Raw genomic sequence first — 18015 nt, forward strand, 5'->3', positions numbered from 1 at the left:
CATACATGGTTGATACTTAGGACGTTTGCCTTAACCATTTATGCTTGTCAGAAGCAATCAGATTTTCCAGTAACAAGACAAATAACTGAATGTTCAGGTTTTGATGACTCCCATGATCACAATATTTCTCTCGGACCAATATTTATTGCAAGAGCCCTGTGGGGATTCCGAGTAGGAACAGGTCCCCAGCAACCTATGCTGAACTAAATGGATCGGGTGGTCAAGTACAATTACAGCGTGGATTATTTTTAAAATATTGATTATTTCCTGGCAAAGTTGTACAAAGTTGTGGTTCTTTAATAGAATCTTGGTTTTGTTTGACCATTCGTCATTAAGGTGATGAAACAAAGACTGGTTAGCTTAGAGTCTGAGTGGGGTATCCATGTTAAACTTGGTATGTCATGATACAGGTGTCACATGATACGATACATATTTCGATGCAGAAGCCGCGATATAAAACATATCTCAATACTGCATGTATACGACATTTTGTGCAGAAAACCCAGTCACTAGACAGAGTTCATAGACACTCTCATAAAGGTAAAGAAGGACTAATACCCATCAACAAGACACATGAATCAAGTCAACTATTCTGTATGTGAAAATAATAAAATTCAAGTTTACATACTGTATTGTGACAGGCAGCAAGGAAAAGCTAGTCAGTCTTGTTTCGGGCCGGTTTTGTATCCGAAAAACGACCAAGAAAGTTAGGAGGAATTAAAAAAATAGTTCGCACTTGCTTCTTGATATCGATGCGAGATCAACAAGGACAATCGATATGGGTTTAATGTGAAACGATGCCAAATTAAGTGTATCAGATATCGTATCGTGCAAACCTTGTCGACGATGCACCATGTACCGTTGAGTCGTGACATCACTATGCTAAACTGTGGCATAGTATCTCAGTGAGCTGTAAAACTGGCATTACTCCAGACTTTTACAAGCACAAGCATGCTTGTCGCTGGATAAGTGCCATAATCTTGAATGAGACGTCAGACCCCATTTCACCTCACCTCCAAAACTCTGTCTGTCTGGATCATCTCATATCAACAATAATACTTTCAGGTTGATTTTCACAAAGTTTGGGTTCTTTTATACAATCTTGGTTTGGTTGACCATTGACGTAATTTTTTTTTTTCAGGTCTGCTTCCATGTAACATAACAAGTCTAACAGTGACCCCCACTGCCCCTGACACAAAGAATGCGATCACTGTCTGCGGGGAGAAGCCAGGATCTCCAACCCCCCTCAGTGTAGGCGAGACACAGATTCCTATAGAAGTCACATCAGCTGATGGTTCCAACAAGCAGGTAGATGATGAATGCCTTGATGATAGTATCAACTTCTGAAACATTTGTTTATTGGGTCTCTTTTCAAACTGGATACCACTCAAAATGAGATAAGCATGTGATTTGGATTTTGCAGTTGGCAGCGAACATTTGATGCCGTAATATTTCACTTGGAATCAACAACATAAGCAAATGTTTCAAGTGTTAACATAATAACTTAAAGTAATCCATATAAATATACCGATTCATTAATGTTTATCTTTGATTTTCTGTTGCCCAATTTCATAATGATTCTAGTGATTTCAAACCAAAATACGAATGGGTATGATTAATGAGGGTCATAAAAAATGGCTGCTATTCAACAACATAAAGCAATTCTGAAACTGTGTATAATGTGTCAGTCTGTCAAAACATTTTGAGTCAACTAGACCAAACTTGCTCTATGCATCTTTTCTGTAGAATTTGATGTCAAGGCTAATTTTTAAAACTTACCCGATCTCACACTATGCATTTCATCCTTCTCCTTCAATCCTGGTGTTAAAATGATCCTAGAACATGTTTCCAGCTTCATAAAACACCTCCCTAAACACATCCCAGCCATAGCCAAGGTTACCATCAGTATTAGTGGCAAGAGCAGATCCATCAATTTTAAAAGGAAAGGGTGCAAAATATCAAAATCCACTCTCAGTCAATTTTCCTGCCTACAACATAGTATGTTTGGTTTTGAAAAAGGGTCGGGGGCGGACCCCCTAGAACCCCCCTCTCGATCTGCCTAAAAGTGGTCTGACACACACATGAATCTCGTGCTTTTCAATTATGTGAATCTGCAGCCAACTCATTCTCTTTCTTTACGCTGTTGTGTTGAGACGTCTTTTTGCACAGTGTGAGATAGGGTTCCGTCCGTCCGTCCATAGGTCCGTCCATCCGTGCGTCACGTTTCGTTTCCGGAGCATAACTAAAAAAACGTTCAATATTTTTTCATGAAACTTTGCAGGTCTGTCAAGTACATGCTGAACTGGTGCATGTTGCTATTTAGAAATTTTAGAAATTTAAAATTTTTAAGTTTCCATGGCAACAAGATGGACTGAGGTTCTGTGAGGGTAGGGTTCGTTTCCGGAGCATAACTCATAAACCGTTCAATATTTTTTCATCAAACTTTGCAGGTCTGTCAGGTACATACTGAACTGGTGCCTTTTGCTATTTAGGAATTTTAGAAATTTTTGTTTATGTTTCCATGGCAACAAGATGGACTTAGGTTCCAAACTCTTCTTTTTTTTACAATTTCCATGACAAGTTCCACCACGGTTAAAAAAGGTTAGGGTTTGTTTAGATTTAATTATGTCATAAATTCTGCAACAGGGGCAGGGTATAAAGCCACATTAGTGGCAAACTCTTGTTAATATACAATTTATATTAAAATTTACAATTACCAGCGGAGTTCACTGGTCCAAACAGAATTTGACTAGACTCAGGCTTCAGACAAATGGCATAAGTCACAGAATGCTGTGTTTGCTGTAACGCAAATAGTTATTTTGTTTGCTATATGTTTCAACAAAAATGGTTGTGTTCAGACATACACAGTTACGGTGATGAAGAAGCAACTTCCCCGCTACGTGAAACTGACGGATCCCCAGATGGCTCTGCAGTATGAATGTCCCATCTCACTCAACCCTCTCTATCGACCAATCACCATCAAGAACAGTGACCCAAGGCACACATTCTCCGCACCGCTTATAGACGAGTACACAAAGACCTCCAAGTTTGACCTCCTGAACAGCATGCCCCTGGGCCCCGACTGGAGGGTGACAGACCACCCTCTGGATAGTAAACTGTCCACCCTCACGGGGTGCATCCCTCTTACTTATGGAGGTAAGGCATCAGGTTAAGATGGGATTAGGATTTCAGTCTCATTTAGATCAGGGCCTACTTGCACAAAGCGATCTTAGCGCTAAGACTATCGTAAGCCTATGTTAAAGTATGGGAGTTACAATCATCTTAGCGCTAAGATCGCTTTGTGCAAGTGGGCCCAGATCTTAGTTCTTGCTACGCTTTGAAAAATATTGATTCAAGATTTAAACATTCTGGAATGTCTTGACAGATTGCTTTGATTGTCTGGCAGTACTTCCCCATGGTTAGAAACGAACAGTTTTTGTCCACTAGTCCTTATAATGATAACATATAGCAAAACCCTAAAAATGGGCCAATTTCTACTAGTCCTTATTATACCTTTACTATTGGGCAGTTTGCTAAGGACTACAGGACTAGTGCTAATTTCTAAAGCTGCTTCCCACAGACTATTGATAATCTTTTCTGTTTGAAATGTTTATCCATTGAAGCGGGAGACAAACAATGATTTTGACGGAATCAGTCGTAAATGTTTGAAATATGTCGTGTTAATCGAGTCTGGACCAGACAATCCTGTGATTGACATCATGAGCATCGATCCACGCAGTTGGAATTCAATGACATGCATCAACCTAGTCAGCAAGCTGGGGTAGGATTGGTCTTCAGCAACCCATGCTTGACGTAAAAGGTGATTATGCTTGTCGTAAGAGGCGACCAGCAGGATGGGGTGGTCAGGATCGCTGACTTGGTTGATGCATGTCATCGATCCCAATTGCGTGGATCGATGCTCATGATGTCAATCATTGGATTGTCTGGTCCAGACTTGATTATTTACAGACTGCCATCATATAACTAAATATTGCTGAGTGCAGCTTTAAACAACAAACAAACAATCGCGTGGATCGATGCTCATGACATCAATCAGTGGATTGTCTGGTTCAGACTTGAATATGTACAGATCGCCGTCATATAGCTGATTGTTACTGAGTGCAGCTTTAAACAACAAACAAACAATTGCGTGGATCGATGCTCATGATGTCAATCAGTGGATAGCTGGTCCAGACTTGATTATTTACAGACCGCCGTCATATAGCTGTAATATTGCTGAGTGCGGCATTAAACAACAAACAAACAAATATTTGCGTGGAAGGATGCTCATGATGTCAATCAGTGGATTGTCGTGTCTAGCCTTGATTATTTATTGATTTATGACTGCTGTCATTTTATATATATGTTACCACTGTGTTTCTCAGTAAACCATGTTTGTGTTTATATTCAAGTTGGTATTTCCGCTACCCAGTGTGTGAAGTGAGGCCATCTTCTTCTTGATAGTCATTTTGGAGACATAAATGCAAAGTTTCATTATTGTGAACAAAGACCACTTTTCACATTTAATTCACGCTTGTGTTAATTTGAAGATTTACAGTAATCGAGTCTGGACCAGACACTCTAAATGGAGTAAGCTGGAGTGACAGAAATATCAGGGAATAAAATACAATCCCAAATTCCTAATTATATGATTTCTCTTCTCTTCTCAGGGGCTTCTGAGGTCGTGAAGTACGGGGAACTTGGTGCCAGTGTTGGAAAGTGCAATGTGACACCCAAAACGGAGGTATGTGGATCACTGAGCATACTTCAAGTTAGATCAGGTTTTTGCTTTACCACGTTAAATAGTTTTCACTTTTTGTCACGTTATCCACGAGCTATGACTAGTCAGGTGAGGTGAAGTATTATGGGAATTATCATCGCACCCGTGAAGATCCCGGGTAGAATAGGTCTTCAGCAACCCATGCTTGCTGTAAAAGGCGACTATGCTTGTCGTATGAGGCGACTAACGGGATCGGGTGGTTTGACTGATACATGTCATCGTATCCCAATTATGTGGATCGATGCTCATGATGTCAATCACTGGATTGTCTGGTCCAGACGCGATTATTTACAGACCACCGTCATATAGCTGGAATATTGCTGAGTGCGGCGTTAAATAACAAACAAATAAACATTCATATAGTGACATGCATGCATCTGTGTGTCTGTTTGTACTTGGCTGGACGAACGCTGATTTTATAGTGCTATCACACTGAGAAACCATGCCACAGTTTTGGCATGGACTGTGTGTCAGCCATTGTTTTATCCCCACAATGCCGAATACCAGGCAGGGTAACACCAAGTACCAGTACCATCAAGTTAACATCTTTTCGTATGACTCAGCCAAGGGATCAAACCACATACCTTCTGCATCCCGGGCAGACGCTTTATCCACTAGACCACGGTGGTGGACTAGTCAAGACCAGCTGCCATACCTCAGACACTATCCCCTATAACTCTCACTATCTTGCAGGACTTGACTGATCGATTCAAAGGGACCACAGTCACCATGACCCACACAGTAGAGGTGAGCATTGGACTTGTATTGTGTACATGTGTATCACCATCTTCCTGAGGCAAGGGAGTTAACTGACTATAAAAGACCAGTTTCCCCCCTTGCCGAACTAGGCAGGAATTATTGAGTTATAGTTTGGCTGGACTAAGGAGCTTATGCATAGTCTAATCAAAATCATGTAACGAAATCAAAATCTGCTTCATAAACTGCAGTGCAGATTTTGGTTGACTGCAGGATTTGCAAAGCATGTGTACCATCAAATTAACGTCAACAGATATTTTCCCAAACTTTTCCTGTTTTATATCAAGGTGCGTAATTTGATACACGTCACACAGTAAGACCAGTTTTATTACGATATCAATATTGATTATTGATCAGATCGTCTTCAGTGGGTGCCGCCATTTTGTTAGAAGCAAATGGAAGTGATATGAGAGATGGAATCTGACTGGTCAATAGGAGTGTTCCAGAAGGGACATAACATGTAATAGATAATGATGGTGCTATGATCGAACCCAGAAATTCTAGCCTATTTCACCAAGGATGGAAACTGGACTTTTACGGTCAGTTAACTCCCTTGCCTCAAGAAGATGGTGTATCACAGGTGAAGCCTTCACAACATTGCATGTTCTCTTTCCTGCATGAGCTTTTTATTCAGTATCTTTTTGTCACCAAGCAGCAAAGCTGTTCACTTTGTCCCATAATGTTGATTGCATAATAAAAAAATTAAAAATATTCTTATAACCCCAGCAAAAATGTTCAAACTCAGCTTGCTTGCTATGGCTGATAAAGAAAAACAACTGGTGCTCCACTGTTATCAGTATGTTGTTATTTTCATAGATAAATGTGCTTCCTGAGCTGGATGTCAGAATTTTCTCTTATCATTACAGCATCATAAAGATTCGGGTTAGAATAAGTCTTCGGCAACCCCTGCTTGCCGTAAGAGGCGACTATGCTTGTCGTAAGAGGCGACTATGCTTTTCGTAAGAGGCAACTAGCGGGATCGGGTGGTCAGGCTCACTAATTTGGTTGATGCATGTCATCATATCCCAATTGCGTAGATCGATGCTCTTGAGTGAGTGATTTTGGTTTAATGCCGCTTTTAACAGTATTCCAGTTATATCACGGCGTTAAGCCCAAAGTGATGCAGATCTCAGACGTTTACCACTTTGGTGAAACCCACGAGCTCGGCTATGGTGCCTAGAAACATAATCGGGTCGAACCCGGGATTCGAACCCACAATCATAGGTTTCTGGCGTGTCCAAGGGACGCAACTCTGCACAGTGAATCGCGGCGCCTTAAACAACTAGGCCACCCTTCCCCCCATCAATGCTCCTGACATCAGTCACTGGATTGTCTGGTCCAGACTTGATTATTTACAGACTGCCATCATATAGCTGAAATATTGCTGAGTGCAGCGTTAAACAACAAACAAACAAACAAACAAACAAACAATCTTATTACAAAACTGCTGAAATATATTGCTGTCATGTGAGGAATTTACAAATGTGGACATTTCCTGAGATGCTAAACTAGTAGTTCTTATCAATGCTTATAAAAAAACAATTGAAAACAAGTTTTGTTATATTAGACCACAAACCAGTTTATGTGTAGTTCCTCTGTAGTAGTGTTGACATTGGTGCAGGAATACTAGAACAAGCAACAATTGAAAAAACACCACAAAAGTTAAATTTGTGTAAGAAAGAAAAGATTGATCACATTCTCTCTTTCCTGCGAGGGGGCAGAAACCTATAATTGTGGGTTCGATCCCGGTTCGCCCTGATTATAGTTTTAGGTTTGTCAGCACCATACCCAAGCTCGTGGGTTTCACCAAACGTCTGAGACCTGCATCACTTTGGGCTTTCCTTACACATTAAGCTGACATCCTGTGATATAACTGGAATACTGTTAAAAGCAGTGCCAAAACCCCTCTCTCACTCACTCACTCACTGTTTCCTGCTACTGTTTGCATGTTGATGAGGCAATGCAGCACTGGTTAAAGGCGTTCCTCAGTGGATGTCCGCATGATGTAGTGTGCATGCCATGTTTGTGTAGGTACGTAAGTGGGAGAAAGGCCTGCAGCAGATATTTGACGAGACCGACGTAAAAGAACTGGTAAAGAATGCCAAAGCTGAAGTGGAGAACTACTTTCAAAGTTTACCAAAACCTGGTTTGTGAACATGTGTCTGTGTGTCCAAGTTTTGGGTCTTGTAAATCGTCAACCTAGACGATAGATCAGTGTGCTGTGCCTTCCCTTGGATAAACTGTTACCACCAACTACCGTATTCGACGCAATAAGCGCCCAGGGCGCTCTCAAAATTAGAAATAAGGGGCTCTTATTAGAATAGTATTTTGGTGGAAAAAAAACAGTTGAAAGATAAATTTCGTGGTTTATGCTGACAGCCTGAAATGTTTATATACGACAGATATATTTTCCAGAATTTAATTGCCCATAATTAAGGGTGCATATAACACACAAGTGCGTATTATACACGAATAAATAAGTCTTGTGTACATTGATCAATCGGAAGGGGTGCTGATTGGGATTGTTCACTAGCCAATATATTAACAAATATCTCCGTGGGTGCTTATTAGAGCTGGGCGCTTATTACAGCGAATACGGTAATGCTAATGTGTGTACTGCTAGTTTCTTTTACCTTACCTTGTAACCACAGAGGCAGATCAAGGATTTTGTGGGGCAGCGAATATTTGAATATTTTTTCACCTTTGGTGCCATTGTGAAAGAATTAAACAAATTGAAAATTGATAGAAAACGGTTTTTTGATTGAGCGGACAACTTGTGCTGTGTCACGTGATTTTCATTGACTCATGAAAAATGTGGCTTTTTGCTTCATAGCAGGGTGTAAGGGATTTATTCTCCTGCTCAGATATACAGATCATGTGAACCAATCAGATCCCGACATTCTGACATGGAGGTAAGATATATATTGTTACCTTGAGAGCTGGGAGTGGATCGGGAGAGTCATCCACTTGACAGTATACACAACTATTTCTATAACTCCTCCTGCCACAAGATCCCTTGATCCGCCTCTGAACTATAGTAATAACTCATCTTGTTTCTAGATTCTGTTATTAAATGAGTTCTTCACAGCTGTCCTGTAGCTGGAACTATATCAGGCCTGTGCAGTTTCCAGGGTAGAATAGGTCTTCAGCAACCCATGCTTGACGTAAAAGTCCACTATGCTTATCATATGGGGCAACTAACGGGATCTGATGGTCAGGCTCCCTGACTTAGTTAATGCATGTCATCGTATCCCAATTTTGTGGACATGTGAAGACCCGGGATAGAATAGGTCTTCAGCAACCCATGCTTGATGTAAAAATCAACTATATTTGTCGTAAGAGGCGACTAACGGGATCGGGTGGTCAGGCTCCCTGACTTGGTTGATGCATGTCATTGTATACCATTTGTGTGGACCTGTGAAGATCTGGGGTAGAATAGGTCTTCAGCAACCCATGCTTGCCGTACGAGGCAACTATGCTTGTCGTAAGAGGCGACTAATGGGATCGGGTGGTCAGGCTCGCTGACTTGGTTGATGCATGTCATCGCATCCAAATTGTGTAGATCGATGCTCATGATGTCAATCAGTGGATTGTCTGGTCAAGACTCGATTATTTACAGACTGCAGTCATATAGCTGGAATATTGCTGTGTGCAGCGTTTGACAACAAACAAACCAAAAATGGAACTATATCCGACATACTCCATCTAGGCTGTGATGAAGGGTATGCCACCTATGTTGAAATAACGTTTCATCAATAGTCAAAGTAAGTTTGGCTGGCCATGCATGTATGTAACAGATTGTCTATGTTATTGAATCCAATGACATGGCTGCCAAATGGCATATATTTTGGCAGACACATTTGAAATGCAGAGCTTTGTCATTTTAGACTTTTTTGTCTTCTTAATCAACTAAATACAAACAATTAAACTATTAAAATGTTTTATGTTGAATTAACAAATTGAGTGAGGTCTAAAATTGAAGTGTTTTGGATGATCCTTGTAGTATATTTTTTTCAGTGCTTTGTGTTCATTGTGTCATGCAACTACAGTAGAACACGGATATAACGAACACGGATATAAGTGTAGCGAACAAACGGATACAACGAACTGTTAAAAAATCACCGATTTATCTCCTATATAATATTATATAAAATTTACGTATATAACAAACTCTCTACAGCGAACTAACGGATACAGCGAACAGATATCTGATCATCGACAAGCCCATCTACCACTAATTAGTGACGTGTATAGCGAACTGAGAAATCTCACACAGTGTCAAGTGTCACTGACAATTAGCTGTACGCAATCAGCGGTGAATCAACACAATCGCGGCGAATCAACACAATCATCGGTGACGGGTCAACCTTGTTAAACTTAAATGAATGTTATGAAATGTTATCAATCGAATGCTATGAAGTGATCACTACTGATACAAGTCAGTGCTGCAATTACGTGTATTGTGTTTTGTTTTACACAAGATGGCGGATGTTTCCGAGCGAAAACGTATATAACGAACAAGGGATATAATGAACTGATTTCTCTGGTCCCTTGTAATTCGTTATATTCATGTTCTACCGTATATCAGATTTCAGCTGAAATAAGGGACAGGCCTTTAAAAAAGGGGTGGGTGCGTGGGCCAATGAGACATAAAATAAAATGATCGCCAAAATCTATCAGAACTATTGGGGGGGCATGAAAAAATGGCACAGTATGATAAAGTTCTGACACCAATCCCATCAAGAATGTGTGTTTAATAGCATTATCAGAGTTACAAAACTGGTTCCTTGAAAATACCCTTCACAGCCACTGTTTCAGGCTGATAAGGCACCTTGGTTATGGACCCAGCAAAAATACAAAAGAAATCATCCACTCTTGAGCAAAGGGTTCCTTGGTCTGATATTTTTCGGATACCTAGTGCATCATTCTTAATGCTGTGGCTTTTGATCAAGAAGTATTCAGATAGATATAAAGCTCTAACTGTAAATATAGAAGTTATCACACAAGTGTGTTTTTGGATGGTATGTATCCTATAGGATTAGGATACAAAGTATTTAGCAAGCCAAGTTTGTAAACACTGAAAGTAATACCTTCCTGACCTTTTTTATTTGCATATTTGTCCGTAAATGAGCCTAATAGATAACATTTGTCTCTTTATCCAGCCAAGAAACCTTGCCATTTTTCATGTAATAAATATCAAAAACGTATTCTACATGTACTATGATATAAAAAATGTTTTTATAACTATTTTTATTCTCAAAATATTTTTCTCAATATCCATTTTTTGCCTTTGTCCAGGTGAGTCAAAGCAATATGATGAAGACGAATCTCCAGTAGATTTCCTCAACCGAGCATCATATAACTATGCTACTGCAATTAAGTTCAAGCCCAAAGATCCTGACCTTCACCTTCAACTTGGGATGGTATTGGAGGAGAGGTATTATGCTGAGGATTTGTTCGGATTCAAAAAGGAAGTAAGTGTCCACGATTCTTGTAATTTCAGCTTAATCGATTACTGAACCTAATTTTTTGCCAATGCTCTTAGAGCTAAGCCTAGATTGTCTTCTTCTCTTATTCCAAATTGGCATAGTACGATAGGTTAAGGCTTTTGCTTTTTGCATTGAATAAATTGGGTTCATTTACCTACCCTGATGCGGTGTCTAAAGCCCATTCTTGGTGCGCCCCAATGTGACTGGCAACTATTTAAACTTTTCCCATATCATACAATGCTTTTCATCTTTCTTCTTCAATCCTATGTGGAATTGTGCTTGAACAAAGTTTCCAGCTTCTAAAAAGCAATTCGCCTGAACACATCCCAGCATACCATGATCACCACCCAAACAAATGGCTCAAAACGGAATCCCATGCATAGCAACCTACACGACCTGATCACTTTTTTATACCTGCCACATCATTCTCTTTCTCATGGCCACACTGTGGAGACGTTTATTATCAGTGTTAGAGAATGCATATTTTTTACTTATCCTGCATTACTCCTTAATGCACTTACTGCTTACCTTACGACAAAAAGAGAGAGCGCCTAGTGATGGTCCTGGGTGCAAGACAAAAGCTGTTTCCATCTCAAGTCCCACTTTTGTAGGACCATCGTCGCTGTCATGTGACCTTGATGTTATGTCACATCAAACCATATTACCGCTTGTCGTCGACCAGAAAGGACGTGTCTCACTTGGCTCTCCAGTTTTTTCCTTCTTTTGATGACCTGGAAGATCTCTCCTTATGTCCGGTACAAGTACTCCAAATCTACTTGAAGGCTGCAAGACCTCTTTGGCCCTCCTGGGAGAGACACCTGTTGCATCCAATTGAGACCCAAGCAGTTGCTTCAACCATGACCCTACATAGCAACTGCTCTCTCTCCGCCATTATGGAAGGGTGTTTGTGGAAGTCCAGTCTCATTAAAATCAGACCTTAGTTCTAGCTACCGCGAAACAAAGATCTGAGGACATCCCCTTACGGGTCATTTCAGACCGACCTTACGCAAACTTTGACCGACTAATGGAATGACCAATCAGAGGGCAGCTTTCTCATGCTTTACGGCACTAATTTCGAATTGGCGACTATGCTTCGAAACATGTTGACAAATTCTCAATTACAAATTTGAAACCTGAACAAAAAACATTCGTGAATGGCTAAAAGATGGTCTAGATTGTAAGGATTCAGTCGTTAAACCCATAACTAACGTTCGTAATACCCAATGTTAAAGTTTTCGAGGTTGCATGATAAGGAAAATCACATTCCGACTGTCACTTATATAATCTGGTAGGTGACACTCTGATTGGTCGGATGAAAGGCCGTTCAGACGTGACCCCTAAGGGGATGTCTTCAGATCTTTGTTTAACGGTAGCGAAAAGTAAGATCTGATTTTAATGAGATTGGTGAAAGTCAGGCACAGTCTTTGCTTCCCAGTATCTCCATGACACAGACGTCCAGGGCTTACATCAATTCGGTCACCTGCTCCTTACACAGTAGCTGTCGACTGCACACCACTCCTGCCCTCTCGTACTACGCTCGTGTATAAACAGAATAAATCTTGGAACTTTGACTCTTGCGTTTATTGTTCTTTGATTGTTTGCGTTCCTCGACCCAGTACCCAATTGGAGTGTGGATTCGCTTGTCTGTAAAATTTAGATCTTCAACAGCAGAGTTGCCGTTTCGACAGTGTCCCGACCCTTTATTCCGCTGACCTCTGTATTTTGTATTTGTGTTGTTCGGTACTGGCTCAAAGATCCTCTTGTGGATATTGTTGATCTTCCTTTTCTCGTCTTGGCATGCTTCAATCCCTCAGGCTTTATTGATCGCTTTGATGAAGCATTAGGAGATGCCAGGCAGTCGCACTACTTTGTTCATGGAGATAGTGTTGCGTCCTGTCTTGTATACCAATTGAATGGTGTTCCATTCTGGATCGATTGTAAGTCGTTCTGTATCACTCATTCTTTACAGCTACATGGTTGTTCATGTAATGATGTCATGCGTGAAAACACGTTTCCGCATGTTATACCCGATATCATGCTGTTAGGTCCTATTTGTGTATCGGGATCATGTCACCAGATTGTTATTGGTCGTTAGATCAGTTATTGTCGTTTACGACACTAGGCAGTGTTTTAAGTTTATTATTATTATAATTTTTTCACTGTTTAGAGCCAGCTTCTTCATGCATGTCTCTTGGTTGTATTCTAATACAGGCTAGAGTATCTCCAACTGTGGAATAATGCATAGTGCGAGACAGGATAAGTTTAAAATGAGTATCCATCCTGAAATGTGACCATCCTGAAAAATGACTGAATTTATGCTTGTTTGGGTTCTGACGGGTCTGAGATGATGGAATCAAGTAGCTTGTCTCAGACCCAGACCAAGACTTGAGTCCTTGTTTTAAGCAGTGATAGGCCACACAATAGACATTTGGACTTCTTTCTTAGCACCATCCAAGTCAAAATGTGTACACTGTACAATTCTTCTTCCATGTCTGCCACACTCATAGAGATGTGAAGATGTGAAGATGTGAGTTATCTCCCCTGGTCGAAAAAGGCCTCAAATCCATCTACACCAGAACTGTGTTCAAGTAGTTGATTACCTGTCAAAGCCCTCATGCGCAGTGTTATTGTTTCAGCAGGATAGTTCCGACATTCCTTCCTTCAACGTGCAGGCTAAGGAGAGTTCCAAAGAAGAGGAGGCCCTGGCCATAGCCAAGCTGAGAGGGGTGGATGCCACAGCTCCTATATCACTGCAACTGAAGGCAATAGATGAGGAATACCATCACTTGATAGACTCAGGGCAGAGCGGCAAGGCTGATCATGTCATGGAGCTGTATGCATGGTACTCCAAGAAAGCATCTCAGGTGAGTTGACAGATGAGGAATACCATCACTTTGTAGACTCAGGGGAGAGCGGCAAGGCTGATCACGTCATGGAGCTGTATGCATGGTACTCCAAGAAAGCATCTCAGGTGAGTTTACAGAATGAGGAATACCATCAGTCAATATTTTAATGTTGAATTTCTTGCATACTCTATCCTAGTCAATGGGACTAGCCACCATATTGTTGATATGGCCAATCCAACATTGAGGCTGGTTTGTAACTCACCTTCTGATTGGTCAGAACCACGTGAATGGATCCAGGGGTTAAGCTAATAAAAAAAGTCTTGTTTCTCAGGCACCGCCCACATCATCACAAAGTTCAACTTACGTTTCATTTTTATTTCCATTTTTAAAAAAATATAAAAAAATCCTTAAATATTCCAAGTCCAACAGTAGTTAAAAAAGCATTGCCTGAGAACCAATTCTTTTATGTTTTTAGGCCTAAGTGTAGGTTTGCTGAAATGAAAGCCCTGGAGATATAGAGGATGGTGTTACAGATATGTTTAACCAATCCTACCTTACCAGCTCATCATCTAGGCCAAGTATGTATGCCTTCTGTCTGGTGAAGTAAGCAAATAGAAGGCCTCTCTGATGGTGCATGCCATCTACTCATAATATTGTGGAAAAAGATGTTGGAGCTAGTCAGTGTTTGAAAAAACCGCCTGCCCAAAGGCCCATGGCAGGTAGATTTCGTGTCTGGCCCGTAGTTTCAAATTTGTATGGGTCCTTTAAATTTAAGTTTTGATTTATCTGTCACAATAAGCTGTCTTGAAGAGTTTAGTTTAGTCTTGAGTTTGTGGGTCCTGATGGCAGCCTGGGAAATTCTTTTATTTTAAACACTAGTAGAAAGACTTGAAAAGGTGATTTTGATTGTTGTTATCCTACATCATTGACTTTCCACAGTATTCTATCTTCTTTCTATTTTGATTAATACTCTGGACTCATTCGCCACTGTAGCTTTATTTTTAGCCTGATTTGAATAGCACTATGTTGAATATAACTCTCCAATCAAATTACTGTCATGGGCAAGAGACATTGTATGCAAACTTTGTGATAAAGAGAGCTGAGTGGTAGTGATGTCATTATAGAAACAATGCTATGGTGGTATATGTACACAGAGCATGTATCATGATAGAATGGAGATTTAAAAAAATATGTAACCAAGCATGCTATACAGTGTACTTGTTTATTTGTTTGTTTAACACTGCACTCAGCAATATGACGGCAGCCTGTTAATGATCAAGACTGGTCCGAACAAGCCGGTGATTGACAACATGATCATCCAATCGCATTAAAATCAGACCTTGAGCTAGTAACTGCTATGTGTAGCGATCACAAGCAGTAAGATCATCAATCCACACAATTGTGATATGATGACATGCAATCAACTGTCACCGAACCTGGTCACCCCATCCATATTGTCACCTCCAACGAGACCTGTGAAGATCCGGGTAGAATAGGTCTTCAGCAACACATGCTTGCCGTAAAAGGCGACTATGCTTGTCATAAAAGGCGATTAACGGGATCGGGTGGTCAGGCTCGCTGACTTGGTTGATGAATGTCATCGATCCCAATTGCGTAGATCGATGCTCATGATATTAATCACTGGATTGTCTGGTCTAGACTTGATTATTTACAGACCGCCGTCATATAGCTGGAATATTGCTGAGTGCGACGTAAACAACAAAACAACCAACCAACCAACCTCCAACGACCAGCATAGCTTGCTGGGAGCTTATATTCTTACCCAGAGCCACAAGGGTTGTACTGTGGTCATTACTAGTGTACAACAGCATGGTCATATCTCTACCCCCCAGGAAGGAGCTGCTGCCCTGAAGGCGGGCAATGACAGGAATCCCCTTGGGCAGGCCTACATGAAATACCTGGACGCCATGACACTGGACGAGACCAAGGCTGTGTTCAACTTCCATGTGGGTCGGCTGCTGGTCGTCCAGGGAAATTATGAAGATGCTGTCAAGCGTCTTGAAGTCACACTCAACTGGAATGCAAAGCATCAGCTGGCAAAGTAAGGTTACTTTGTAAACTGTTTCATCATAATCATCATAATCATCACTGTCATAAGCATAGCTAGGATGGGTTTTTGAGAAGGATTTTGGGTCAGATACGTCCGACAGCACCCCATCTTTGCAGAACAATTGCCTAAGATTGGAATCATATGGTTGCAATGTCTACCGAGAATTATACAATGTGTGAAGCCAATTTTTGGTGTCCCCCATCATGATATTGCTTGAAAATTGCTAAAAGTGGCGTAAAACAATACTCACTCACTGACTCTAATGAGAATGAAGAGTCATTGGACGGGTGACCAAAAGGGAGACAACTCATCTTCAACATGGCTATGTCTAGACAAGTGCCCTTTAGGTTGATATGGAGTGAGTTAGTGATTTAAGATTTAACATCGCATCAGCACTATTTCAGGCATGTCGAGAGTGTTGAAGTCCATATGACCTTGCCTCCTGTTGTCTGAATCAAGTCATCCATTATCCAACCTTGGCACATTGCAGATGCTGGGTTGTTACAAAGAATATTAACCTGCCCACACAATGGTCATCACACACCCTTGTGGTATAATGTCTGATAGTGTTCTCTGCTTGTATTGATAGTTTCTCACACTGTTGTCTAGGAGGGACCACTATCAACCTCTTTGCAGGGAAAATCTCGTTCTTTTTTTCAGAGCTGGTTCAGTAATAGTAAACCATCCAAAATGTTTTCAAAATTTACTTGTCAGAACGGATAGATTTTCCATTGGAACAATTCCTTTTGTGCAAATCACACACTCCCTTTTGAATTATTGGAAGCATTATCCATATTATGAGACAGATTTGTCTTGACACCGAGATTTTAGAAGACAGAAATAGAAGTCTGAATGTTGCCATATTTTCAGGATATACTTGGGTCTAGCCCTGGCACTGCAGAAGGGAGGTCCAGGATCTCGGGCCAAGGAAGCTATCACATATCTTCAGGAGGCCGTGGAGACGTTGCTCACAGAAAACTCAAAGTTTGCCTTGTCAGATGAGGAGAATATGTGAGTGAGGTCTGAGAAATCAAATATCAGACATTGTCGTTTCACACATTAAAGACATGCTCACTATCATAGCTGTACACGTATGGCACTATTGTTAAGGGACTGTGGACTTGATAATGTTAACGTGAAAGTGAATATGAAAATTCTTCTAATCTCTGATGTACCATCTTCCCAAGTCAAGCGTGTCCACTAGCCTATGTCAAAGCCTACTTCCTACCCTTGCCACATCAAGGACACTTTTCTTGGCTGGACCCATGCGCCACCTCGCGTAGATCATGAGTTGTGCCCCTTGTAATGACAACACGATATCCAATCAGAACGCTGTTCATATCTCGTATAGCTTCACAAAGACGGCGACTACCATAGGTGGTGACATAGTCTATCAGATAATGAAATCATTGTGATTTTGTGACACAAAAACATAGGCAATCGTTTGAGGAGGGGTTGAAAAAGATGAAAAAGACATTCATGTCAACAAAGACAGGCAGCGGTAAATCACTTTCATACGAAGTTGTACAAGTCGTGGATGTTGATTTTGTGAAACGTTCTCTGATTGGATACTCCAGTCATATATAGCGCAGGAAAGTGGGCTTGATGTGGCAAGAGTGGAAACATGATAAAAAGGCTAGTGGACACTCTTGCCTCGGGAAATGCTGATATACTGGTGGTCAAGTGGACAGAGCATCGACCCGGAGAACGGAAGGTTTGGGGTTTCAAACCCAGCTGTTTCGTACCAACAGACATAAAAAGACATAAAACGATGACACGGTCAGACCCGGTATTTCGAACCTAACAGGATCGTTTTGTAACTTTGAAATAGCTGGAGATTCAAAATAGCAGGGCATGGACAGACAGATAGATCAAGTAACAGTGTTATGGATCCATTGCAATACGAGTGACTGCTATCAAAGTGACTGTTGTCATGATTAATAACAATAGCTGCTGAAGAAGTACTTGGGCAAACTAGGCTGGAATTTCTAGTGTCAATTGTAGCGCCAACAGTGGCTATTACAAGTTATGTCCCATCTATGTGAAGAGTTTTAGCATCAGTGAGTATTTCTG

The 18015-nt window shown here is 40.9% G+C and overlaps 1 protein-coding gene across 2 annotated transcripts in view; it reads left to right on the plus strand.

The window, feature by feature from the left end:
* LOC124123872 overlaps window positions 1–18015 on the plus strand; it is a 34101-nt gene that overhangs the window by 2046 nt on the left and 14040 nt on the right. The window contains exons 3-11 of one of the 2 annotated variants that reach the window (XM_048388581.1): window positions 1142–1308; window positions 2859–3156; window positions 4671–4744; window positions 5474–5527; window positions 7568–7682; window positions 10835–11010; window positions 13662–13889; window positions 15725–15933; window positions 16813–16953. In XM_048388581.1, coding sequence (XP_048244538.1) covers window positions 1142–1308; window positions 2859–3156; window positions 4671–4744; window positions 5474–5527; window positions 7568–7682; window positions 10835–11010; window positions 13662–13889; window positions 15725–15933; window positions 16813–16953 — 1462 coding nt within the window. The remainder of the gene's footprint in view (window positions 1–1141; window positions 1309–2858; window positions 3157–4670; window positions 4745–5473; window positions 5528–7567; window positions 7683–10834; window positions 11011–13661; window positions 13890–15724; window positions 15934–16812; window positions 16954–18015) is intronic. The other variant, XM_048388582.1, reaches the window with a different exon arrangement.

Source organism: Haliotis rufescens, unplaced genomic scaffold (assembly GCF_023055435.1).
Source record: "Haliotis rufescens isolate VD_foot unplaced genomic scaffold, xgHalRufe1.0.p SCAF_74, whole genome shotgun sequence".
Lineage (NCBI taxonomy): Eukaryota > Metazoa > Mollusca > Gastropoda > Lepetellida > Haliotidae > Haliotis > Haliotis rufescens.